The 27417-nt window shown below is 43.1% G+C and overlaps 1 protein-coding gene across 11 annotated transcripts in view; it reads right to left on the bottom strand.

Moving 5' to 3' along the window:
- ABCC12 (ATP binding cassette subfamily C member 12) overlaps positions 1–27417 on the bottom strand; it is a 95832-nt gene that overhangs the window by 25902 nt on the left and 42513 nt on the right. For 10 of the 11 annotated variants that reach the window (XM_042919784.1, XM_042919788.1, XM_042919787.1 and 7 more), the window contains 8 exons: positions 25606–25881; positions 21398–21469; positions 18887–19011; positions 6940–7012; positions 5023–5226; positions 1461–1595; positions 1277–1352; positions 1122–1193 (listed from right to left, as the gene is read on the bottom strand). In XM_042919784.1, the coding sequence (XP_042775718.1) occupies positions 1122–1193; positions 1277–1352; positions 1461–1595; positions 5023–5226; positions 6940–7012; positions 18887–19011; positions 21398–21469; positions 25606–25881 (1033 nt within the window). The remainder of the gene's footprint in view (positions 1–1121; positions 1194–1276; positions 1353–1460; positions 1596–5022; positions 5227–6939; positions 7013–18886; positions 19012–21397; positions 21470–25605; positions 25882–27417) is intronic. The other variant, XM_042919786.1, reaches the window with a different exon arrangement.

Here is a 27417-nt window from a genome sequence, read left to right on the forward strand (position 1 = left end):
CCTTCCATTCTGTAGTATGCCATATCGTCTAATTGGCAAAGATTTTTCTTTCTAAGTGGTACATAAAATGATGGTGATCTTAAAATGGATGGTATCTTAAACTTGATTAAATACACTGAGGGGTTTTTTTCCAGCTACACATTATTGAGGAACAGAGCTCTAACTTGGAAAGCCACCTCATTATGGGCACTTTGAGGAAAGAAGTGGTGGATCTAGACCCCTGTCTGCTTGGTGCCCAGCCCTGGGCAGCGCACCCGGTAGATGCTCAACAAGTGTTGAATGGATGCAGGGTGGGGATGAGAAGAGGCAGCCTGACGATACCCTCACCATGCTTATCTCCCACATCTCTCCTCTCTTCCTTCCCAGAATTCCATCCTGCCCTCAACTCCAAATCCCCCCAGCCCCCACCTTCTTATGACAGTGACCCCGGAAAACTCTGGGGACCAGTCCCCAGGTTTTCCCCTCTGTAAGGCCCTCCCTGACTTGTTATGTCCACCCCAAATCCCCATTACCCTGAGTCCAGTTCCTCTGATTATCCCCTTTCCTGTGACCCCCACCAGACCATAAGGTCTTGAGACAAGGGGCATATTTTTGTCCACACAGACTAACATGGTGCCCAGCACAGAGAAGAATACTTAGTCCTAATCTTTTCACGGCTGCAAAATCCTTTCTCAACGCTTCCCATAAAGAGTGTGAAACAGCTCCTATGTGTGTTTTGCCTTTAATCAATCTATGTGCTGTGCTTTGACCTTTCTAACTAATAACAGTAATAACTACTCTTGAGGGTTACTGTATGTCAGGCACTGGGCTAATCATTTTATCTGCAGTTTCTCATGTAATCTTTGTAAGAACCAGGAGTTGGTAGTATTATTTTCCCATTCTATGGATTAAGAAACTAAGGTTCAGAGTGGCCAAGTGTCTTGCACAAACTCATAAAACTAGTAATTGGTTGAGTCAGAGTTTGGACTCAGGCAGTTGAACCCCTAGGCTCACATGATGGTAAACTGTATAATCCTAGCTGCCCAAAAGGACATACACTGTGCCCACATTTCTCTATCAAGAATGGTGGATGCTCACCCAATATTTACGACTATGTAACTGAGGGAACGAATAGCAAATACCTTTTATGTCTACAAATTCTGAGTCCGTTTCAGGTTCTTTTTCTTCATCTTTCCCATCTCCTGGATCCAAAACTAGGGTGAGAAATAAAGAGAGATCTGTGTCTGCTCATGAGCCACGGGCAATAAGAGAAGAGCGTTTCGAACTCAGATTGTACCAGCATCTCCATCTCTCTCAGTGGGGCTCTCCTTAAGGGCTTCCACCATGGCTGTATTGTAAATGTGCTCAGGATCCTGGAGACAAAATGACATACCTTCTGAAAGCTAAATGACAGGACTTCTCCCAGGCTGGAGACTGCAAAGGAGGGACCCCATCTCTTGCACCCCAGTACAAAGAGTTACCTTGAATTGCAACCCTCGGAGGTTGTGAATCAGCTTTGCATAGCACCCTCTCTCCTCCATTAACTCCTTGTGGGTTCCCTTTTCACAAATCTCTCCATCTTCTAACAAAATGACTTCATCACAAGACTCCAAGAACTGCAGAGATATTAAAGTGACCTATAGTGAACTTCTGCCTGGTAAGAGAAGAGTGTGGTGCCAAACTCCCATCCAGTGGTGTTCCAAGTTCCTCTAGTGCAGAGGTTATCAACCTTGGCACTATTGGCACTGAGAGCCAGATGATTCTTTGTTGTTGGGGCAAAACGGGGGGGCTGTCTTGTGCATAGTAAGATATTTAGCAGCCTCCCTGCTCTCTAACCCACTAGATGCCAATAGCACCCCCATCCCAGTTGTGACAAGCAAAAATGTTTCCAGATATTGACAAATGCCCTCTAAATGGCAAAATGACCCCCAGTTGAGAAGCACTGATCTAGTGAACACTGGTGTCACAAGTACAAAGGGAGCCTCTGGTTGTCACTATGATGCACATTGACTCTTCCTTTCCTACTGTTCCCTAAATGAGCTGCCTTGCTAAGAAATCAGATCGGGAGCAGGGGAATTTGGAATATAAAATTGACAAGTTACTGCAAGACGAAGTTTGGTGGAAAGGGGAAATGTGACCCCAGCAACAGCCTTACTCTGCTGCTATAAAGTTACAAGCCCACCTCATCATCCTCATCTAGCCCACAAGAAGCAGAACATGGAGCAGTTCCCGGCCACCAAGCCATACCCCCTGGCCTCAGGAATTTACACCAGATTTATCTGTACAATAAAAATATAAATACATTTAATATGGCATCCCACATTTTTTGCCCAAAGCACTTCTATTTTCCTGGTTTGAGTTCCCTTCATTTGCATATCACTCTTGAAATCAAAGAGTTCTGCTAAAAGGGGTTTCCTCCCATTTGGAGTGAGGGTCAGGTCAACCCATCTAAGATCAGAAAGTCCCTCATACAGGGGCAAGATGCTATGAGATTTAAGACAGTTTTGCCCAAAGAAGCCTTTGCAATACAGGCCAGAAGTCTTTCCCTGTACCCAGGGTCTACCCATGGTCAAATCAGCTTTTCATGTACTTGATTAGAAGCTTGAGAGAAGTGGCTACATTTGGTCATTGCTCTCCCCATTGGGTGTTGGGGAAATGGGGAAGGTGCTCAAAAGGCCAAATGACAGCCATTCTGACAGCTTGCACAGCTCCAGCCTTTCTGCCTCCCTTGGACTAATGACTCAGCTTCTTGTCCACTTTCCCAGACAGCCAAAGCAGGAACAGACTGGCTTTTAATGTCCAGTTGAGACTCTCTCTGAGAGGTTCTTTTTCCTGAAAATAACATCTAGCCTTTATACAGCATCTTCTTACCTTTCAAAGCCTGATCTTGTTTTGTCTCTTATCTCTCAATCTCCCACAAGCCAGTAAGGAAGTGGCAGCTTTGTTACCAGTCCATTCTCCAGATATGGAAATTGAGACATTGGTATGGGGCCTGCAACAGCCCCAAAGCCTTTTCTACCTGTGAGGGCCCACATTGCAGCCAAGGGAGCTCCTGGTGAAGGTCCTCTGGCTAGTGAGCACCCTCCCTCCCCAGTTCACACCAGTGAGATCCTGCATGATTTGAGCAGCTTTGTTCTGCAAACTCACAAAATCTGACCCTGGGTTAGATTTCAGTGGCAACCGCAGCTCTTATTTCATTTGTTTCCTCAAGTAGAAGAACAATTGTCCAGCCCAAGCCCTGGGAAGCGTCCAGATTGGCTATGGGCCCAAAAGTAAAAGCAGCAGAGAAATGTTCTAGAAAACCCAGGGGCTCTGGTTCAGGGGCTCTGAGCCCCCTCTTCCCTAACAATGGACAGCTGGACTGAGACTCCAGTGCCATCTTGTGGATGCTTGCATTTTTCAACACTCAAAAAGTGAGGGACAATGACCTTGGAGAAAGGTAGACTCTTTGAGGAGACTAAGGCCTGGGGAAAAGATATTTCTTGCCTGGGGTCATGCTATTAGTCATCAAGGTTCAAAGACTCCAACAGTCTGATGTGATGACTCCCCAGTCAGAACTCCTACAAGGACAGCCATGGCCCACATTTGTCAGGGGCCACAAGTCCCCCTCCAGATACCCAGAACCCCTCAGGAAGACAGCCCTCCCCACTACAGGTGGTCTCCAAGAATTGGACCTTCACAGTGCAGAGCTGTGGTTACAACATTTAGTGCCCTGGCTGGGTGAGACCCCATTTCCACTGGCCTCATGGGGGTCCAGAAGAAATCCAACCTTCTCCTCCACTCTGATGACTGGCCAGCTGAGGAACTTGTCTGTACCAGCTCCACTGGATGCTTCCCAGAGGTGATCGAGCCCACTCAGAGGGAACCCAAAATTCAGATGCTTGGAGTTTATTCTGAGAACTCCAATCCTCAGCAAAGAGGCTGGAAGCAGAGCTACAGCAATGGGAAGAAACAGTTTTCCTAGGTCTTTAAAAAATTTCCCTCTTCTCAAGCTGGCCCTTCTAGACACTGATAGAAGATCTTAGAAAATTTGGCCAGAACATCCTGTAGCCATGGAAACCTCATTTGCCTCCCCCTTCCCTAGGTTGACTTACCCATGCAAAGGCCATGAGGTCTGCTTCTTACCCCCAGACCAGGCCCCTGTTGAACATTTTCCCCATAGGTGGTAGGAGAGGAAAGAACAGGATTTCTGCTCCAACAGTCCTCTCAATGTAGGTCACTCCTGTGGGATCTCTCCTCCAGCAGGAGATGTACACATGTATATACACACAGATATACACGAGCATACCACACACCTCTAGGGGCTCACTGTGGAGAAGAAGAGTCAGGGGGAAATCTGGTTTGTCTCAGAGTGGAGGGGAGTTTTGGATTCCTTTGATTCATCAAGACATTCATAACCCTCGATGAAGTTGACATTGTGAGAACTTTCCCCAACCTGCCAAGCCATTCAAGGCAAGCTCAGTAACCCCTCAGCAAGATTCATGTTCCTAAGCCTGAGAGAGTGGCTCTGAGCAAGGAGAAGAGTCTTGCCTTAGCCCGAAAGTCCTGGTCTCCAGCCTTTCCCCCTGGTTAGTGATACCAGGGACATCTGGGCCCCCTATCCGACTCCCAGGACCTCCTGGCCTCTGGCCCACCCAGCCCTTGCTGGAGGAAGGGTGAGTCTGAATTGTTTCCACCTGGCTTTCCATCTCCCTACCATCAGTAGTCCAGAGCTGGAAGAGGTGCCCTATGTCCACCCCATATATAGGGGTCCACTGCTCCTGGAGAATCTACCTTCTAGTAAAGAAAGGTCTCAGCCCCACTGAATCCAAAGTTAGGACCAATAGGAGCCATGCACAGAGAGGATCAGGCAGGGCTATATGAAAGATGGGATGGCTTGGGAGAATCATGAATGTAACCTACACACCTTGCTCCCTCCCTGACCCTGTCCAGGTGAAGACAACCTCGGATGGGAGAGGCAGGTTTAGGTAGAAGAGAAGACTCTGTGAGCATTAGGTGCCACACCCATCCTATGGCCTCATGGATCCTGCCAGTCCCAGTCACCTGCAGCTGGTGGGTCACCAGAACGATGGTCTTCCCGCTGAGCGTCTTCTTGATGCACTCCTCAAAGACATACTTCCCCACGTGGGCATCCACTGCTGACAGGGGGTCATCCAGCAAGTAGATTTCATGGTTCGAGTAGACAGCACGGGCCAGACTGATCCTCTGCCTCTGTCCCCCAGAGAGGTTGAGGCCCCGCTCCCCAATCTGTAGACAGGAGCAATACTACTGCCCATCTCTAGGCTCCAACCCCACCCTGCAGTCCTCAGGGAGCAAGAACTTCTTGAAGCTTCGCAAGACTCTTCTGATCATTACTATGTCCCAGCTCATCCACCCCTTATAAGGACCCTGGACTGCATCATATGCCTTGGGAAGTAGAATATTTGCTTCTGCAGAAAGCCTGGTGGACGGTGGCAACTAGGGGAAAAACTCATTCCAATGTTGAGTGGGGGGGACCTAGCTTACAACAGCCCCATTCCGGTGCATATACCATAGGGAGGGGCTATGTCTTGACCACTAACACCAAAGGGAACTGTTGAGCAGAAAGATCTGGAAGAGTGGACAGGTGAACAGGAGGGAGAAGAGGTTGGGAGCAGATGGACAAGGGGGGTCTCTATTTGCTTGCTTGTGGATCAACTCCCAACCCCCACTAGGATTTCTAAGCTCTACGAAGGCAGAAGGCATGTCTACCTTGTTCATCACTATATCTGTAAGGCCTGGCACCACACCTGACCCAGAGCAGGCACTCATTGAGTATTTGTAGAAGAGATGAAAAGGTAGATAGCCTACTATAGGTTATTCTGTCCAACTGACCCCAAAGTGAACCCCCATTATATTCAGCCAGGCATTGGGTTGAGCACTGGGGAAAGACATATGAAGCTGGACCAAAAAAGTCTCCCATCTACTGTGAGCTCACATATTAGCAGAAAGTGGAGGCCTGGTCAGTTACACACATAATAATGGTGCAAAGCAGGATTTAACAAATGCCAACTGAGAAGCATAAGCCAAGTATTCTGGGGCAAATTACATCAGTCCACAAGATTCAAGAAAGGGAAGTCTCCCCCTCCAGGGGGTGGATTTGGGGTTAGAACTCAAAGGGTGGTAACAATAGCAAAAACAGAGGTCTGAAAGCTGGAAGGCAAGTGCACACTTAGGTGGGCAGGTAGGGATGAGTAGAAGCAAACCCTGGGAAGGTGGGCCAGGACTGCAGCAAGAGAGGTCCTGAATGCCAGGCCAGGATGGCTGTGGTGACCATTTCCTTGACACAGGCACATTAAGGGCACCAGCAGAGAAAGGCAATGTGTTCCAAACTGGTCTTTCTTCAAGATGCTTTAGCTCTCTGGTATCCTTTAGGGGGTTGGCAAAGTGTGGAGACTAAGCAGAGGACACACTGGGATCGGGAGACAGGAAGATGGCACAGTGACTTCTCCCCACCCAAGTCACCTGAGTTGGCAGACTCCACCAAGGACCCAGGCAGCTCTTGGGACAAGCAGCTGGGAGTAATGTTTGGAGGGCAGAGAAAATGAGGCAAGAAGGGGCCCTTGAGACTCCAGCCACAATGCAGCACCCCTGGACCTCTGTCTTTAGAGGACAGAGCCAGCCCATGAGATAAGGAAGCAGCTTCCAACAGAAACATTTTCTAAGATAATAGGCAGACTGGGAATGGCCCCAGGAGTTACAATGCTGAACCCAATACAGGTGGAGTTGGTACCACATCCATTGTAATAATCCCCCAAGAATAAAACAAGATGGAGAATTCAGGATGGTAGAACCTGGCTGGTCCCACATTTCTTGGGACCTTTCTGTCCTCCAGGGCATCTAAATGTGGATGGAACTGGGGCCTGTCAGCCTCCCCCTTTCCACCTGGGCAGCCGTGCTGCCATGCCACTGCAGTGGAGCTGAGCTCCCAGCTCTGCTCACCTCAGTCAGGTCTCCATAAGGAAGGTTGCTCAGGTCCTTCTGGAGGGCACAGACACGAACCGTGTGCTGATACCTGTGGACAGAAATTTCAGTGTGATAACAAAAGACACAATTTCTTCCCTGGGTTGCCTGGAAAGGCATTGCTGGTGTCAATGGGGTAAGGCAGGGAGGTGGCCAGTTGCTTCATCTTTGATGTCCCAAGGACAGTTTCCCCTTGACTCATAGGCATCCCCACACTCCTTATGTGGAGTTGAGTCAGGGATGGCCCTTCCCCTCACAGGCTTCCTGCCTTGAGGGGAAGATGACATCAATGCACATGGAACCTCTGAAAAACAAAACTGGGGGCACCAACTGCTAGCACTGCTCTTGGGAGTCAGAGAAGGGAGTGACAAGTGTGGGCGAAGGTCACTGTGGGAGGCTTCCCAAAGGATACAAGACCGTGAATGGAAGAGATGTGTGTTGGTGGAGGGTATAATAGCAGGATGTTGGGGTGATTACTAATGATGATTCTGACATCTGCGCCAAGATGGTCCTCTATCCACCAGTAACTCCTACAAGGTTGGAGAAAGCAACCTTTCTCCACCTGAGACACTTTTGGACACTGGGCACAGAGAATGCTGCTTGAGAAGCAGAGAGGCCAAGCAGGAATAAGATCTCAGTTCCTTAGACCTCCCAGCCCTTTGGAATATCCTTCAGCATTGTGCACTTTCTAGCCCTGGTCCAGCCTGTAGGGACTCTAATGGGCAAGACCCTAACCAACTCTCAGTAGCCATGATGCTCAGATCAGCCACTCATCCTGCAAAGGACAGGATCCCCCATCATGCTGGGGATCCCATGACCTACTGGGCATGACCCCAGTCCCTCTCCTTGGGGGACTGAGAGCAAGGGATCCAGGAAAGTCAATAAGTTAGTAGGCAGGAACTCAGAGATGTCCAGATCCCAAGCTATGAGAAAATTTCACACCCTCCTCCCTGGGTTTTCTCTGTACCTCATTCCCACTCAGACTGCCCCCACTCTAGATAGAATCTCTCCCAGGGAACCAGAGTACACCACATAGCTTCTTCAGGAACTGGTTCCTGCTCTGAATTCCCTGGAGTTCAAGCTCATGCCCTATCCAAGGAGCAGCCAGTTCCAGCCACTGGACCCTAGGTTTCTGTACCACTTGAAAGGCCTCCTGCCTCCACAAAGGTTAATTAGTTGACTAATTGATTTATTGGTTAATTGATATCATTACCATCATCACCATCATTGGGATCCTCTTTCTCAATGCATGACAATGGGAAAGTCTCACAACTCAGACTTTGCAAGACACACCTTCCCAATAAAGGTTACCAGCAAGAGAGTGAGCAGGCAGATCATGAGTAGTTACCCTTCAGCTGGCACACTGGCCCCTGGCAGCACTCAATACCCTGGAGCAGAAGCTGGGCATAGCCCTGAGCATCATGCCCACATGCCACCTTTAGGAGTGGTATACATGGTGGTTAATATCAGGGGCTTTGGCAAGGTAGTAATATTTACATTAGACAAAATAGACTTTAAAGCAAATACTGTAGTAAGAGACAAAGTATTACATAATGATAAATTATGTCAGAATTATAATGGCAAAATATTACATAATGATAAAGGGATCAATCTAACTAGAGGATATAACAATTGTAAATATCTATGTATCCAACATTGGAGCACCTAAATACATAAAGCAAATATTAATGAATATAAAGAGACAAATTGATGGTAATACAATAATAGTAGAAGACTTTAACATCCCATGTACATCAGTGGATAGACCATTCAGGCTGAAAATGAGTAAGAAAACAGTGTCTTTGAATGACACATTAAACCAGATGACCCTCAGAGATATATAAAGAACATTCTATCCAAAAACAACAGAATATACATTCTTTTTGAGTGCACATGAAACATTCTCCAGAATAGATCACATATTAGGCCACAAAACAAGCCTCAATAAATTTTAGAAGACTGAAATCATAGCACACATCTTTTCTAATTACAGCAGGTATAAAACTACCAATCACAAGAAAAAATTCTGGAAAAACACAAATCCGTGGAGTCTAAACAACATGATACTTAACAATCAATGGGTCAATGAAGCAATCAAAGAAGAAATAAAAAAAGCCATGGAGACGAATGAAAATGAAAACACAATGGTTCAAAATCCTTGGGACACAGCAAAAGTAGTTCTAACAGAGAAGTATATAGTGATACAGGCCTTCCTAAAAAGCAATAAAAAACTCAAATGATCTAAACTTATACTTAAAGGAATTAGAAAAAGAAGAACAAAGCCCAAGATGAGTAGAAGGAAGAAAATAATAAAGCTCAGAGGAGAAATAAATGATGTAAAGACTAAAACAAACCAGGAAAAAATATCAATTAAACCAAAAGCTGATTCTTTGAAGAGATAAACATAATTAATAAACACTCATCAAGAAATAGAAATGACCCAAATAATTAAAATCAGAAATGAAAGACGAGAAGTAAAAATGGACACCACAGAAATACAAAAGATTCTAAGAGAATACTATAAAAAATTATATGACAACAAATTGGGCAACCTAGAAGAAATGGATAAATTCCTAGAATTAATTACACAATCTTCCAAACCTGAATCAGGGAGAAATAGAAATTTTTGACAGACCAATTACTAGTAATAAAATTAAATCAGTAATAATATATTTTTTAAAAACTACCAAAACTTAAAGTCCAGGGCCACATGGATTCACAGGTGAATTCTACCAAATATTTAAAGAAGAGTTGATACCTATTCTCCTCAAATTATTCCAAAAAATAGAAGATGAAGGAAAGCTTCCAAATACATTCTATGAAGCTAGCATTACCCTGATACCAAGACCATACAAAGAACACAAAAAAGAGAGGGAGGGAAGGAAGGAGGGAGGTATGGAGGGGGAGAGACGGGGGAAGGAAGGAAGGAAGGAAGGAAGGAAGGAAGGAGAAAGAAAGAAAGAAAGAAAGAAAGAAAGAAAGAAAGAAAGAAGAAAGGCCAATATCCCTGATGAACATAGATGCAAAAATCCTCAAAATATTAGCAAACCCCATTTAACAATACATTAAAACGATCATTCACCACAATCAAGTGGGTTTTATTCTGGGGACAAAAGAATGGTTCATTATTTGCAAATCAATAAACATAATACACCACCTCAACAAAATGAAGGCTGAAAATCATATGATCGTCTCAATAGATGCAGAAAAAGCATTTGACAAAATCCAGCATCCTTCAGATAAAAACTCCCAAAAAAAGTGGGTTTAGAGGAAATATATATCAACATAATAAAGGCCATATATGAAAAAGTCACACACCAAATATCATACTCAATGGTGAAAAACTGAGAGCTTTTGCTCTAAAATCAGGAACAAGACCAGGATATTTACTTTTGCCACTTTTATTTTACATGGTACTGGAAGTTCTAGCCATAGCAATCAAACAAGGAAAAGAAATAAGAGGCATTCATATTGGCAAAGAAGTTAAACTGTCACTATTTGCAGATGACATGAAACTATACCTGAGAAACTTAACAGGAGACCATGGGGGAGGGGAAGGAAACAAAAAAGTTAGAGAGGGAGGGAGACAAACCATAAGAGACTCTTAAAAACTGAGGGTTGATGGGGGCTGGGAGGGAAGGGAGGGTGGGTGATGGGTATTGAGGAGGGCACCTGTTGGGATGAGCACTGGGTGTTGTATGGAAACCAGTCTGACAATAAATTTTATATTTAAAAAAGAAACTATACATAGAAAATCCTAAAGACCCCACCAAAAAACCACAAGTAACAAATGAATTCCATAAAGTTACAGGATACAAAATTAATACCCAGAAATCAGTAGCATTTCTATAAGCTAATAATGAAGTAGCAGAAAGAGAAATTAAGAAAATAATTCCATTTACAATTGTATGAAAAAATAATAAACTACCTAAGAATAAACTTAACCAAGGAAATGAAAGTTCTGTACTCTGAAAATTATAAAATTCTGATGAAAGAAATTGAAGATGACACAAATAAATGGAAATATACACTGTGCTCATGGATTGGAAGAATTTGAAATGTCCACACTATCCAAACCAATCTAGAGATTCAATGCAATCCCTATCAAAATACCAATAGCATTTTTCACAGAACTAGAACAAATAATACTAAAATTTATATGGGACCACAAAAGACCCCAAGTAGCCAAAGCAACCTTGAGAAAGAAAAAAAAAAAGCTGGAGGTATCACAATTCCAGATTTTAAGACATAATACAAAGCTGTAGTAATCAAAACAGTATGGTATTGGCATAACAGTAGACACATAGATAGATCAAAGGAAGAAAATAGAGAGCCCAGAAATAAACACTTGCTTACATGGTCATTAATCAATGACAAAGGAGACAAGAATATTCAACAGGTAAAAGACTGTCTCTTCAATAAATGGTGCTGAATAAACTGGACAGCAACATGTAAAAGAATGAAACTGGACTTTATAACACCATACACAAAAATAAACTCCAAAAGGATTAAAGACCTAAACCTGAGACCTGAAACCATAAAAATCCTAGAAAAGAACACAGGCCATAATTTCTCTGACATTGGCTGTAGCAATATTTTTCTAGGTATGTCTCCTAAGGCAAGGGAAACAAAAGAAAAAATAAATTATTGGGACTCCATCAAAATAAAAGCCTTTTGCACAGTAAAGGAAACCATCAACAAAACAAAAAATGCAGCCTTCTGAATGGGAGAAAGTACTTGCAAATGATATACCCAATAAGGCATTGATATCCAAAATATATAAAAGAACTTCTACAACTCAACACCAAAAAGACCAATCTGATTTTAAAAAAGAGGCAAAGGACCTGAGTAGACATTTTTCCAGAAAAGACATACAGATGACCAAAAGACACATGAAAAGATGCTCAACATCATTATTCATCAGGCAAATCAAAACCACTGAGATATCACCTTAAACCTGTCAGAATGGCTAAAATCAAAAAGGCAAGAAGTAACAAGTGTTGGAAAGGATGTGAAGAAAAAGGAACCCTCATACACTGTTGTTCGGAATTTAAATTGGTACAGTCACTGTGAAAAATAATGTGGAGGCCTCTCAAACATTAAAGATAGAATTACCATGTGATCCAGGGATTCCACTACTGGGTATTTACCCATAGAAAACAAGTACACTAATTTGAAAGATATATGCACACCTATTTTTATTGCATCATTATTTAAAGTAGCCAAAATATCAAAGCAACATACGTATCCATTGATAGATGAATGGAAAAGGAAGATGTGATGGGTGTGATGGGTGTGTGTGTGTGTGTGATGAAATATTACACAGTCTTTAAAAAGGATGACATCATGCCATTTGCAACAACATGGATGGACCTAGAGGTCCATCCTCTAGGTTGGACCTCTAGGTCCATTAAATAAGTCAGACTGAGAAAGACAAACACCATATGATTTCACTCACATGTGCAATTAAAAAAAAACACAAATGATTAGGTTTATTCCTAGGTATTTTATGGTTCTTGGTGCAATTGTAAATGGTGCAGTTTCTTTATTTCTCTTTCTGTTGCTTCATTACTGGTGTATAAAACTGCAACCGATTTATGTACATTGATTTTGTACCCTGTGACTTTGATGAATTAATGTATCAGTTCTAGCAGTCTTTTGGTGGAGTCTTTTGGATTTTCCATGTAGAGTATCATGTCGTCTGCGAAAAGTGAAAGTTTGACTTCTTTGCCAATTCTGACGCCTTTTATTTCATTGTGTTGTCTGATTGCTGATACTAGGACTTCCAACACTATGTTAAACAACAGTGCTGAGAGTGGACATCCCTGTCATGTTCCTGATCTCAGGAGAGAAGCTCTCAGTTTTTCCCCATTGAGGATTGTATTAGCTGTGAGCTTTTCATATATGGCTTTTATGATGTTTAAGTATGTTCTTTCTATCCCAACTTTCTTTAAGGTTTTTATTAAGAAAGGATGCTGTGTTTTGTCAAATGCTTTTTTTTAATTTAATTTTTTTTTAATTTACATCCAAATTAGTTAGCATATAGTGCAACAATGATTTCAGGAGTAGATTCCTTAGTGCCCCTTACCCATTTAGCGCATACCCCCTCCCACAACCCCTCCAGTAACCCTTGTTTTGTTCTCCATATTTATGAGTCTCTTCTGTTTTGCCCTCCTCCTTGTTTTTATATTATTTTTGTTTCCCTTCCCTTATGTTCATCTGTTATGTCAAATACTTTTTCTGCATCTATTGACAAGATCATATGGATCTTATCCTTTCTTTTATTAATGTGATGTATCACATTGATTGATTTGTGAATATTGAACAGCCCTGCAGCCCAGGAATGAATCCCACTTGATCATAGTGAATAATTCTTTTAATACACTGTTGAATTCGATTTGCTAGTATCTTGTTGAGAATTTTTGCATCCATGTTCATCAGTGATATTGGCCTGTAATTCTCCTTTTTTGTGGGCTCTCTGTCTGGTTTGGGATTCAAGGTAATGCTGGCTTCATAGAATAAGTCCAGAAGTTTTCCTTCCATTTCTATTTTTTTGGAACAGCTAGAGAAGGATAGGTATTAACTCTGCTTTAAATGTCTGGTAGAATTCCCCAGGGAAGCCATCTGGCCCAGGACTCTTATTTGTTGGGAGATTTTTGATAACTGATTCAATTTCTTCACTTCTTATGGGTCTGTTCAAATTTTCTATTTCTTCCCATTTGAGTTTTAAGTGTGTAGGTGTCTACGAATTTGTCCATTTCTTCCAGGTTGTCCAGTTTGTTAGCATATAATTTTTCATAGTATTATCTGAAAATTGCTTATATTTCTGAGGGATTGGTTGTGATAAATCCATTTTCATTCGTGATTTTATCTATTTGGGTCCTCTCTCTTTTCTTTTTGAGAAGTCTGGCTATGGGTTTACCAATTTTGTTTATTTTTTCACAAAACCAACTCTTAGTTTCATTGATTTGTTCTACTGGGGTTTTTTTATTCTATATTATTTATTTCCACTCTAATCTTTATGATTTCTTATTCTGGCTTTGGGATTTCTTTATTGTTTTGCTTATAGTTCCTTTTTTTTCAATATATGAAGTTTATTGTCAAATTGGTTTCCATACAACACCCAGTGCTCATCCCAAAAGATGCCCTCCTCAATACCCATCACCCACCCTCCCTTGCCTCTCACCCCCCATCAACCCTCAGCTTGTTCTCAGTTTTTAAGAGTCTCTTATGCTTTGGCTCTCTTCCACTCTAACCTCTTTTTTTTTTCCTTCCCCTCCCCCATGGGTTTCTGTTAAGTTTCTCAGGATCCACATATGAGTGAAACCATATGGTATCTGTCTTTCTCTGTATGGCTTATCTCACTTAGCATCACACTCTCCAGTTCCATCCATGTTGCTACAAAGGGCCATATTTCATTCTTTCTCATTGCCACGTAGTACTCCATTGTGTATATAAACCACAATTTCTTTATCCATTCATCAGTTGATGGACATTTAGGCTCTTTCCATAATTTGGCTATTGTTGAGAGTGCTGCTATAAACATTGGGGTACAAGTGACCCTATGCATCAGTACTCCTGTATCCCTTGGGTAAATTCCTAGCAGTGCTATTGCTGGATCATAGAGTAGGTCTATTTTTAATTTTTTGAGGAACCTCCACACTGTTTTCCAGAGCGGCTGCACCAATTTGCATTCCCACCAACAGTGCAAGAGGGTTCCCGTTTCTCCACATCCTCTCCAGCATCTATAGTCTCCTGATTTGTTCATTTTGGCCACTCTGACTGGCGTGAGGTGATATCTGAGTGTGGTTTTGATTTGTATTTCCCTGATGAGGAGCGATGTTGAGCATCTTTTCATGTGCCTGTTGGCCATCCGGATGTCATCTTCAGAGAAGTGTCTATTCATGTTTTCTGCCCATTTCTTCACTGGGTTATTTGTTTTTCGGGTGTGGAGTTTGGTGAGCTCTTTATAGATTTTGGATACTAGCCCTTTGTCCGATATGCCATTTGCAAATATCTTTTCCCATCCGTTGGTTGCCTTTTAGTTTTGTTGGTTGTTTCCCTTACTGTGCAGAAGCTTTTTATCTTCATAAGGTCCCAGTAGTTCATTTTTGCTTTTAATTCCTTTGCCTTTGGGGATGTGTCAAATAAGAAATTGCTACAGCTGAGGTCAGAGAGGTCTTTTCCTGCTTTCTCCTCTAGGGTTTTGATGGTTTCCTGTCTCACATTCAGGTCCTTTATCCATTTTGAGTTTATTTTTGTGAATGGTGTGAGAAAGTGGTCTAGTTTCAATCTTCTGCATGGTGCTGCCCAGTTCTACTAGCACCCTTTGTTAAAGAGACTGTCTTTTTTCCATTGGATATTCTTTCCTGCTTTGTCAAAGATTAGTTGGCCATACGTTTGTGAGTCTAGTTCTGGGATGGAACTGGAGAGTGTTATGCTAAGTGAAATAAGCCATACAGAGAAAGACAGATACCATATGGTTTCACTCTTATGTGGATCCTGAGAAACTTAACAGAAACCCATGGGGGAGGGGAAGGAAAAAAAAGAGGTTAGAGTGGAAGAGAGCCAAAGCATAAGAGACTCTTAAAAACTGAGAACAAGCTGAGGGTTGATGGGGGGTGAGAGGCAAGGGAGGGTGGGTGACGGGTATTGAGGAGGGCACCTTTTGGGATGAGCACTGGGTGTTGTATGGAAACCAATTTGACAATAAACTTCATATATTGAAAAAAAAACAAAAAAACAAAAACAAAAAAAATAGAACTACCCTATGACCCAGCAATAGCACTGGTAGGAATTACAAGTAGATACTAATTACAAGTAGATACTACAAGGAATACAGGAGTGCTGATTTATGGGAGCACATGTACCCCAATGTTTATATCAGCACCTTCAATAGCGAATTTATGGAAAAAGCCTAAATGCTCATTAGGTGATGAATGGATACAGAAGATGTGGTTTATATATACAATGGAATAGTTCTTGGCAATGAGAAAGAATGAAATCGTGCCACTTGCAACAGTGTGGATGGAACTGGAAAGTATTACGCTGAGTGAAATAAGTCAATCAGAAATCATATGTTTTCACTCATATGTGGATCTTGAGAAACTTAACAGAAGACCATGTGGGAAGGGAAGGGGGAAAAAATAGTTGCAAACAGAGAGGGAGGGAGGCAAACCATAAGACACTCCTAGAACAGAGAACAAACTGAGGGTGGATGGGGGGGTGGGTAGGGAAGAGGGGAAAATGAGTGATCAGCTTTGAGTAGGGCACTTGTTGGGATGAGCACTGGGTGTTGTATGTAAGTGATGAACCATGGGAATCTACCCCAAAAACCAAGAGCACACTTTACACACTGTATGTTAGCCAATTTGACAATAATTTATATTTAAAAAGAAAGAAGAAAGAAAAAGAAAGAAAGAAAGAAAGAAAGAAAGAAAGAAAGAAACAGACTGGTGTTGGTGCATGAATAGACAAAGACAATAATAAATAAATAAATAAATAAATAAATAAATAAAACAACTGAATAAACAAACAAAAAGCAGAATCTGACACATAACTACAGAGAACAAATTAATGGTTGCTGGAGGGGGAGGGAATGGGCAAAATGGCTGAAGGGAGAGTGGGAGATACAGCCTTCCAGTTACAGAATAAATAAGCCATGGGGATGAAAGGTGCAGCACAGGGTATCTACTCAATGATATTGTAATAGAGTTACATGGTATCTGATGGTAGCTACACCTCAGGTGAGCATAGCATAACATACAGAGAAGTTGAATCACTATGTTGTACACCTGAAATGAATGTAACATTGTGTGTCAACTATACTCACAAAATTTTTTTTTTAAAAACCAGGGGCTTTAAAATCAGAACAATCTGCATTTGGTGGGTTTTTTGTTTTTTGTTTGTTGTTTAATGTTTTATTTATTTTTGAAGGAAAGAGAGAGAGACAGAAAGTAAGCAGGGGGAGGGGCAGAGAGAGAGGGAGACACAGAATCCGAAGTGGGCTTCAGGCTCTGAGCTGTCAGCACAGAGCCCAATGCAGAGCTCGAACTCACAAGCCATGAGATCATTACCTGAGCCAAAGTCCGACACTTAACAGACTGAGCCACCCAGGCACCCCCAGAACAATCTGCATTTGAATCCAGCTGGGTAACCTTGGAGAAGTGACTGTACCTCCCTGATCTTCACTCTCCACTCTATAAAATTGTGCTAATAATTCTGATTGTGTTGTAAGAAGGAAACAAGAACACATATGTAAATCCATTAACACAATTTCTGGTGCATAGCAAATTCTCCATCATTGATGGTTACTATTAATATTATTACCCTTGCCAATCTTTAACTATGAGATTCAGAGTGCTCAGCACATCTTCATCCCTTTGACACCCCCACCCCCATCTTAAGCTTCCCTTCACCTTCCTTCCTTCCTGGGGCCTGAGAGCCACTATGTTTGCCCTAGGAGCAAAGCCTCTGCTAGAGATGCCACATACAAAGGATGCTTAATCCACCCTACCAGGCCCAATTCAAGCACTACCCTCTCTTCCCTCTCATGATTTCTGCTGTCACTGAACAATCCAGCACAGCCTCCTGCCACTTGGCACATTCCTTCTTGGTGCACTGTTATTTCTATACATCTCTTACAGCCCCTTCCCGGACTTGAACATCTGAGGGGTAATGACGCATCTGAGCCACCCTTCTGTCCCCCATAATCCTTCATGGCCCTGCATATTGCAGGTATTTTGTAAATATTTGCCCTGACATTCTAAGTGATAAGGATAGGAATACCTCCTACTAGCCTGCTACTGAAGAAAGAAAAGCAATTCCAGGTGGAGCAGGGAAGAGGCACAGGTAAAGTCAGGCCAGGAAATGCTGAGCAGAGCAGTGCAACTGGTGCCAAGGACTCCTGCACTGATCAGAACTTCCTGCCACTCTTGAGCCTCCTGGCAGCAGGATGCCATGGCCAGGGAAGATGAGAGGAAGTAATAGACCTCTTGCTGGGAACTCACACATGCTGGCCAATGTCAGTCAGCAAGGACAGTTTGTGCATTCAAAAAATAAGATATGAAAGTCCAGACCATAACTGGAAAGCTGACAGCAGATTTTGAAAGCCAACTCCACTAGTCTTTACTTCAGCATCATGGAGCTTAGGGAGGTTTCAGGGGGACCCAGATGTCAGGAAACACCAGTGAGAATAAATGATGTTACCCTGGCATTCAGGACTCAATCACTGCCATTTAATAGCCTTGACCTTGGGCAGGTCAACTCTCCTTCTAAGCTTCAGCTTCGTCATCTGTAAAATGGGGATATGATGCCAGGATCTCCCTAAATGGGTGTTTGTAGAATTCTCATTAGAGAGAGAATGTACACAGCAGCATACCAAACCCAGCAGAGAACCATAGAAAGCTATTATTTTCCAGAGCTTAAAGATAATGGCACAAAGTGTATACAAAAATTATGACATGAACTTTGTTTTTATTCCATTAGATAATTTTGAGGACATTAACAGCAATATATTCTTGTGGTTGACTGATGTCAATTAATAATTTCAGAGCTGATTAATTGTGTACTTGCTGCTCACAATTTTGAGCAGTTTTGGTTACTTGGCCTAAAGCAAATTTCCAGATATATCTTTCTCCAGTCAGACAACATATGCACTCTCACAGAGAACCTCAGAACATATGCTACTGTGTGCTGGGAATGAAGTGCCGATTCCATCCATTTCTTAGAGTGTGATCACAAGTCTGCAGAAGGCACCTCTCCTGAACTCTTGGGTTAGGAAGAGAAAAACCAACACCCACTTGGCTCTGATGAGTGTTTAATCAGAATTCATTAAAGGAATTAGCAATCATTACCAATGGCATAGGCATCTGTAGCAGAAGGAATCAAATACTGAAGGGCCTCATGCTTTCAAAGTTAATATTACCTTTGGTGATCATACTTTTCTCCAAATAGTATGTTTTCTCTCACATTTCCATGAAAGATCCATGCTTGCTGGGAAACATAGGCCACAGTCCCATTGAGTGCCACGATCCCTTGTTGTAACTGCATCTGGAGTAACAAGACCAGAATGCCTTCAGAAGCCAAACCTCACAGACTTCTCTTCAGGGACCCACTGCACACTTGCCACCCACTTATTCTATGAACATTAATTATGATGGCGCAAGAGGGTCAACAAGATGTCTTGTCCACATACTGCAAAGCCCAGATGTGTAGAATGATGGTCTCAAAGTCAAAAACCTACAAGGGGCCAGGGAGGAATGTCACAGAAGAGGCAGTGGTGAGTCCTGCTGTAGGCCAGAGAGGCCACATGGCACCTTGGTGCAGCCAGAATAAGATGCCTTCTGAAAGGACTCAACATCACAAAGGCTTCCTTTTGCAGGTACACTGGCTATATCCCACCCCCCTCAGCCAGGCCCCAGGGGCAGGGCATAGCCTACATGGCTATGGATGGTGGTCCTGGTGTGTTCTGTCTCAAGGAAGCAGCCTCAATTCAGCCTGCACATTTGGTGCAGGGCCTGGTACCAAGGATGCAGGCCTGGTGCAGCCAGAATTTCTCATTCTTCAAGAGGAGTGGAAATCCAATTTCATGTAGCAGATTGAACAATCCAATTAAAAACTTGCATGTGCTCTAGTTTGTGACCCCAAGTACATAAGTGCACTTAAGATGATACCACACTGTGGGCATCTGACAGCTGGTGGTGAAGCCATGTTCAAAGCTGTCAGGAGAGGACATATGCAAGAGAGGACATATGCAAGAGATGGCTCTAAAAGGTGCTCAGGGCTGATGCAGCAGCAGCTGTGTATTGTGGACAGGAAAGGAAGATAGCCAAGGTCAAGGGATGGGACACAATTTCACCTCAGGAATGTCCCAAGAGACAGAGAACATTAGACTTGGAGAAGAGAAAAAGATAATGACAATAATGGTAATAATAATAGGCAAAATAAGGTTAAGTGCATACAAAATGCTGGTCACCATGATTGGCCCTGGGAATTATCCTATAACTATTATATACATTATCTTATTTAATCCTCACCACAACCCTCCTAAGCCCCATTTTACGGACAAGGAAACTGAGGTTCAGAGAGCCTCAGTTACTTACCCAAGATTAAATAATGAGCATGAGGCTGAGGCAGGTGTTGAACATAGGCAGTCTAGAGTCCACTCATCAGCCACCCTGCCACCCCCTATCCCAGTGACTATGGTGAGGCATCTAATCTCACCACTGTTACATGGGAGATAGATTCTCTTTTCTCTGAGAGATTCCAAAGGAGCGGAACAAAGGGTAGAAGTTAAAAGGAGGCAAACTCCACTTCCATATATCAAAACTCTCCAAAGAGGGAACTGGCTGTGAAATAATTAGTTCTCCATTGCTGGAGATATCTGAGCAGAAGTTGGCTCATCTTTTATGGGATTCTGTGGAGAGCCTCATGTTATTCGATAGACAATTGGGATGGGTCACCTGTAACACACCTGCTGACTCTAGGGCTATTTATGACAGGCACACACAACAGAATCCCAGGGCATAAGTAACCTTAGGAGCTCATGGGATTCTGCCCCAACTTCCTCCTTCGGACAGGGAAGGAATTGTCACTCTTTCTGGAAATGAGTCAGCTGAGGCCAAAAGAAGTCACCCTATTCTAGCAGATTCTTCTGAGCCTGGTGTCCTCATTTCTCCAGAGGTTCCTCCTCTCCCAGCTACAGGCACCCAAGCTTCTCTCTAGGAACAGCAGGGTGGGAAGAAAGAGGACTTAATATTCATTCATTTGGGATGAGAAACTATATCAATTTAGAGCCTTGTGAATACAATAAATGGCCTGGCATTTTGCTGGGGTCACACAGCTAGAAGTAGCAGACAAAGGACAAGACCCCTGGGCTCCTCCCTGTTCCTACCATGAGGTCTGCAGAGAAGTTGAGGGCACATTGCTGTGTTAGTTGATGCATGCATTCAGCCACTCCATCAAAGAAGGCTTGACTGAGCTGCTGCTGTGGGCAGACACTGGGGATATGGATATGGACAAAGGGAAAAACAGACCTAGAGTCATGGTGAGTCTTAGGTTTCTTGGTCCTTCCCTACCAAGTTGACTTACTGGCCTTTCTAATCAGGATGGCCCAAGTCATGGGAAAAAACATGGATTTAATGACTTCCCTCTTCCTTTGACAAAGGTGGTGTTCTAGGCAAGGAAGCAGTCAGTGTTTAACACAGGTCCTTAGGAGACAAACCCAAGGGTGTATGAAAAGCTCAGCCATACATGGACAAGAGGCATGGAGCTAATGAGAACATTAACCCCCTGAAAATCACTATCAACTGTCTTCACAGTGTCCAGTGCAGCTGAGCCCAGCCACTGGGTCCACTGTTCTCAGAGGATCCCAAACACGGCAGGTAGGGAACCTGACATTTCAGTGTCATGTCAATGTTCTGTCTTCACAGTTTACCTGTCCTAGGAGAGCTGCAATGAGGGAGCTCTTTCCACTTCCAACATTCCCACATATTCCCAAGATCTTCCCCTATCAGAGAAACAGAAAAAAAAAGACACAGTCATTTCCCCAGTTTTTAGAGGGTCTTGGTATGAAAGTGTTGCCCCCAAACTCTGCTGGCCAAAGGGTCACTGTTGGCTCTAAAAGGTGGCAGTTACAGTCTCACACCCCAAACCCAATATACAGCCTGGACAATACAGGAACCTACGTCTTAAGTGTTCTCCTTGGCACAGCACAGCAGAGTGTCCAGAGGACTTCTAGAAATCACATACAAGCACTGATGCAAAACAGCCTTGTGCTGGTCTGGGACACACAGGACTTTACAGGAGTATTGTCCCATGCTTACACTCCAGGAAAGCAAATCTAATAGAACTTAAAGGCTGCACAACCCGGAGGGACATTGGTAGCCTTTGAAGTACAGAGAGTTGAGTGCTTTTCAAAAGTAATTTTTAAAGTATCCTCCACTTGGGTGGCTCAGTAGGTTGAGCATCCAACTTCAGCTAAGGTCATGATCTTGTGGTTTGTGAGTTCGAGCCCTGCGTCAGGCTCTGTGCTGACAGCTTAGAGCCTGGAGCCTACTTTGGATTCTGTGTCTCCCTTTCTCTCTCTGCTCCTCCCCCAGCCTACTCTCTGTGTCTCTGTCTCTGTCTCTCAAGAATAAACATTAAAAAATAATTTAAAGTATCCTTCCACCACACTGAAGCATAACCTGAAACTGCTAAGCAGTTATTCTATTCCAACACTTTGGGTTCATGGATTATTCTACAGCTGCAGATTTATTAATTCTGCCACAAATCATTGTAAGTGCCAGGTGCTGTTCTGGACAGTAGCAACAGCACAACAGAGTAATGAATATGACAGACAACCATTTCGGTCTGCCCTCATGAAGCTTATGTTTTAGTTGAGGGGACCAGTAGTCAACCAAATAAGTAAGTAAAATATGGAGTATGTCAGGTACCTGCCATGGAAACTCATAAAGTAGGGAGGAGGTAGGGAGGAGATGAGGATGGGGGGAACGTTACTAGAAAGGTAAATGTCTTGGCTTGAGTTCTCCCAGAAACAGACCCTGAATCAAAGATTTGAATTAAGGTAGTTCGTTTGCTAGATGTCATGGGAGGGGGAAGGTGACCCATCAAGGGTGTACAATTATGTTAGCTCCCATGGGAGGCAAATGAAGTTCAATCCTGCTAACAAATTCTGGGAAACTTAGAGTGGTTCTATCCCTCCCACTCCAACGGCTGAGGGAGTAAAGTATAAATAGCCAACAGTGTTTGAGAGCTGCTCCCCTGGCTGTCAATGTCCTGGTGCTTTTTGGATGATGGGGAGGGCTCTCTGGCATAGATACAGATTTGGCAGTTGGAAGGTGGCCAGGACACACAGATGGGTCACTTACAGTATTTGCTACAGGTGACATTTTAGTAGACCTGAAGGAGGTGAAGTAGTAAACCATGTAGATCTCTGGAGGGAAACCAGGGCAGGCAGAGCAAGAATCCATGTGGAGACTTTTGGCGGACATGTGCCCACTCTTGTGTTCAAGCAAATACTGCAGTGCTGCAGATGGAACAACTAAGAACATTCTCATTAAGACCTGCTCTCCGTGATCTCTTAGAGCAAAGGTGCCCATGATGGAGCCAGATACAGCTCCTTTCCCATCGCCTGTCTGCCACCTTCAGCACATGAGATAGCTTCCTGTCATCATGAATTTCTTTGACAAGACTTTATGGAACAGCAGGCATCATGCTAGGCACTGAGGATAAAGTAGTGATCAAGACAGATGTGATCCCTGCCTTATGCAGTCCACATTATCATTGATGCTGCAGATAAGTGAAGCTGATCCATTTATATTTATCTTTGGGAGAGCACAAGCAAGGAAAGGGCAGAGAGAGGGGGACAGAGGATCCCAAGTGGGCTTTCCGCTGACAGGCTGACAGCAGCAAGCCCGATGTGGGGCTTGGGGCTTGAACTCACAAACCGCAAGATCATGACCTGAGCCAAAGTTGGATGCTCAGCTGACTGAGCCAACCAAGTGTCCCAAGTGTCCCAAAGCTGATCCATTTTAATTCCACTAAAAGGTCTTTAAGGAATTGGTGCATTACAAAGAGTTTGGGAAAAAGAGATCATGGGTCTGGATCCAGATTCTAGGCATTTGACTCTCTTTTGAATTCTATCCACTACCTGGGGCCAGGTCTCTAGCCTTCTAGATTCAACCTTGTCTTCAGGAGAAAACCCATGAGACTTGCAGCCCCTGGGTTTCTGATTATTCATCTGTCCATTCACAAAACACCTTTGGGTGCCTAATGCATGCCAGGCACTTGCCTTGGTATAAGGTCACAACCTGTGAACAAGACAGATACACACCCTGACCTCAAGGAGGCTATAGTCCAATGGAATCCTAGAACTAAATTTGGAAAAAACATGGGTGCTCTGAATTTAGAATATTTAAGGGCAACACTTAAGCTGGATTTTTGGCTGTGAGAGGAAAAAGGCAACAATAGCTAACATAAGTTGAGACTTACTATGGGCTTAGCATTTTTGTACAGTATCTCTTTCAGTCCTCACACTGACCTTGTGAAGTGGTGCTATTTTTAAAATATCCATTGAGCCCATAAAGGAAGAGAGGCTCCAAGAGGTTAGGCAATATACTCAAGGTCACACAGCTGGCAAGTGGCTGGGACTGGACACCAGGTACATCAGGTTCTGGAGGCATAACCTTAATCCACACAACACTGTGTTGCTCCCACTGTCTTCAACTTGTTTCAGAAAACATTGACCATGTCCTTGATGCACAAGCCCAAGCAAGAGTCATTGACATAATGAGAAGGAATGCCACTAGGGGGCTAAAAGGCAGCTTCTTTAAAACACAAGAGTAGTTCACTGAAGCCACTCTGGAGCAATTCCAAAGGCCTGGTTGGAACAATCCAGGTGCTGCACATCATAAGCAGGGGGAAGGGCATGAGAAAGCAAAGTGGGCTGCACCCAGTAGGACTTAACAGAGAACCTAGATCAATTACACCTAGCCAACTGAATACTACTCTACACCAGCTATTGAGCTTAGCGTTGCATAATAAGTAGGAACCTCTCCTTCCATAGTGCTCACACCAGAAAGGGTGAGTCAACAAGATGGGAAATTAAAATACTAGGCACAGAATTAATGCTGAGCCCTCGGCAGCAAAATCGGCAAACACTGTCATCCCAGGAGCACTGCTGCTGAGTTCCCAGTGCAAGAGAATCACATGCAGGAGAAGCCAAACATTCCCTAAATGTAGAGCTTTGTCTAAAGACTCTATTCCCCATTCTTGAGGGGAGCAGCCAACGGACTCTGGCTGGCTTCCTTTGCTGGGTTGCTTGTTGATCTTATTTGCTTTTAACAAGCATGGTGCTTAAGAGCACAGACTCTGGGGCCAGGTGCCCTGAATGTGAAGCTGTCTTCTGCCACTTGCTAGCAGTATGAACTTGGGTGATTTATTTAACCTCCCTTTGTGTCAGTTTTCTCAATCATAAAGTGGGAATAGATATAATACCTACCTCTTAGGGTTATTGGGGTGGTTAAATGAGTTAGTTGTATACCTGGTAAATAATAAGTATTCATAATTGTCAGTTATTATCTATCATAGTACTCCAATGTGAAATTAAGAACAAATCCAAAAAGATTTACAAAAGATAGTCAATTTGAGCCTAGCCACCTGAAATAGATTGTCCATTCAAAATTGCAACTGGCTCCTTTGGAGTTTAAATATCAGTACCGTTACAACTACCATGTTTTGTCAGCTTGAAGAGAATGTCTCCATTACCCATGTACATAGTTTTAAAATTGGGAGGGGTGCCTGGGAGGCTCAGTTGGTTACGCATCCAACTTTGGCTCAGGTCATGATCTCACAGCTTATGAATTTGAGCTCTGCACTGGGCTATGTGCTGACAGCTCAGAGACTGAAGCCTGCTTCAGATTCTGTCTCCATCTCTCTCTGCCCCTCCCCTGCTCTCTCTCTCTCTCAAATATAAATAAACATTTTAAAAAATTTTTAAGTTTAAAATTGGGGAAAGAAAACAGTCTAGAGACATCCCCACACCACCTCCAGCTCAAACAAATCATGTTAGGTCTTGATAAAGTATAGTTGTGTGATACAAGGAGGAAAGATAGAAGGCATACCTATAGAACACATACCCACCTTTCTCACCACAAAGCTTATATTGTGCAGAACCGATGTGGGGCTACCACTTTGCTCCTCTGGGCCAGCAACTTCCTGGGCTGATGATCTCACACTGTATGTCTCTAGCCTCTGTTTCTTAAGAAAACACTTTTTCTGGTTCTGCACTTTCTTTGGATCACTTTTTCTGCTGGTTTCTTGATCCCATGTCAAGGTGGCATTTGCTAAAAGCAAGACAGTATCTGGGTCTTCTGGTTGGGTGATGTAAGATGGGGGGTTTTTATCTATGAGAATTTTCTAAGATTAAAGAGACAAAATTAACTGGGCAGACATTATGCATTTACAAGAATCATCCCAATATATCTTCTAATGACCCAAAACCATAATCTTGGCAATTCTACTTAGGATATTTAGGGAAGATATTCCCCTAGGAGAAGCTGCAGCAGAAATAGTGTACTAGCTCATGCTATCTAGGACAGATGCCTCTTTATCCACAAAGTCTATGTGGGTCACCCACATTGGAGAATGCTGATCTCAGCTACATTTTTTCCTCATGCCCAAGGTAATCAGCTTTTTCTAGTCTTTGGGTGGTGGCTTCATTGCCTGGCATTAATGCTTATTAAACCAAGGTCACATGCTCAGCCTCTGCCATGCCTTCTTCTTAGTAACCACTCAGCTCAGTTCAACAAAACATTTGCCAAGTGTCTACCCTGTGCCAAATTCTGTGGTAAACATAAGAAATGAAATTATGAATAAGGCATGATTCTTGTCCTTAAATACATTACAGCCTAGGGGAAGATGGGAACATACACAATAATTTCAGTGAAATGTGACAAGAACAAAACACTGTAACTGCCAAAGAAGGGACACTTGGCTCCCCATCCTGAAGTCTATGTATTGGTGCCTGAGCTGAGTCTGTACAGGTGCTGACAGGAAAAAATGAGGAAAAGAAGAGGAGATGAGAGCCTTATAACAAAAGGTATGGCATTAGCAAAGGCAAGGAAACATTCAACAGCATGGTTTATTAGGGTGAGGACATGAAACAAGCAATTCAGGATTACCATAGAGCTCAAGGTAGGAAGGGGATAGGAAATCAGGTGGAGACATAACTGAGGACCTGCTGATGGAAGGCTCAGGTTCAGTCCTGGAGGGAACAAGGACTCAAGGGTTTCAAGCAGGTGAATATCAGTGGTCAGGCCAAAATTTCAACAGCTCTCTGGGGGCTGAGTGCAATGAGGATTTAAGAAGAACAACAACAGAAAAGGGAAATTGGTTCATAAGTCACCGTGATAATTCAGTGATGGCAGCAGGGACAAAGAAGTTGAGGAGTCAAGAAATAGCATTGTTTCTCTAGTCTAAGTTTTCTGATATCATAATATATACAGCTAATATGATGATGTTCATTCTTGGGTTTTGTTCAGAAAGTGATGACTTGATAATACCACTTTACAACTCAATCTTACAAACAGTGCCTCTTAAAATTGAGGAAACACAGTGAGCAGGAGGTGACTCAAAAGGGCCCTTGATTAGTTGAATGTGAATAGTAAGGGATACAAGCATCTCTGATGCCTAAGGTGACTTCCAGAATGCTGGCCTGAGTGAATAAAATCATTCAATTAATTCACACATGTCTAAACATGCTGTTGTCTTCTCTGAAACACCCTCCTCCTTTTCCTTCCCTTGCCTGAACTTCAAAACCACTTTATGCCTTCTTGCATGTTACATTTCCTTACTGTGTATAGCAATGACTGGGATACCTGGTCCTACACGAGACTGGAGGCTCTTGAGAGTAAAAACTCTCTCTTCCTTTTATTTGCATTTCCTACAATACCT

The sequence above is a fragment of the Panthera leo genome, chromosome E2 (genome assembly GCF_018350215.1).
Source record: "Panthera leo isolate Ple1 chromosome E2, P.leo_Ple1_pat1.1, whole genome shotgun sequence".
NCBI lineage: Eukaryota > Metazoa > Chordata > Mammalia > Carnivora > Felidae > Panthera > Panthera leo.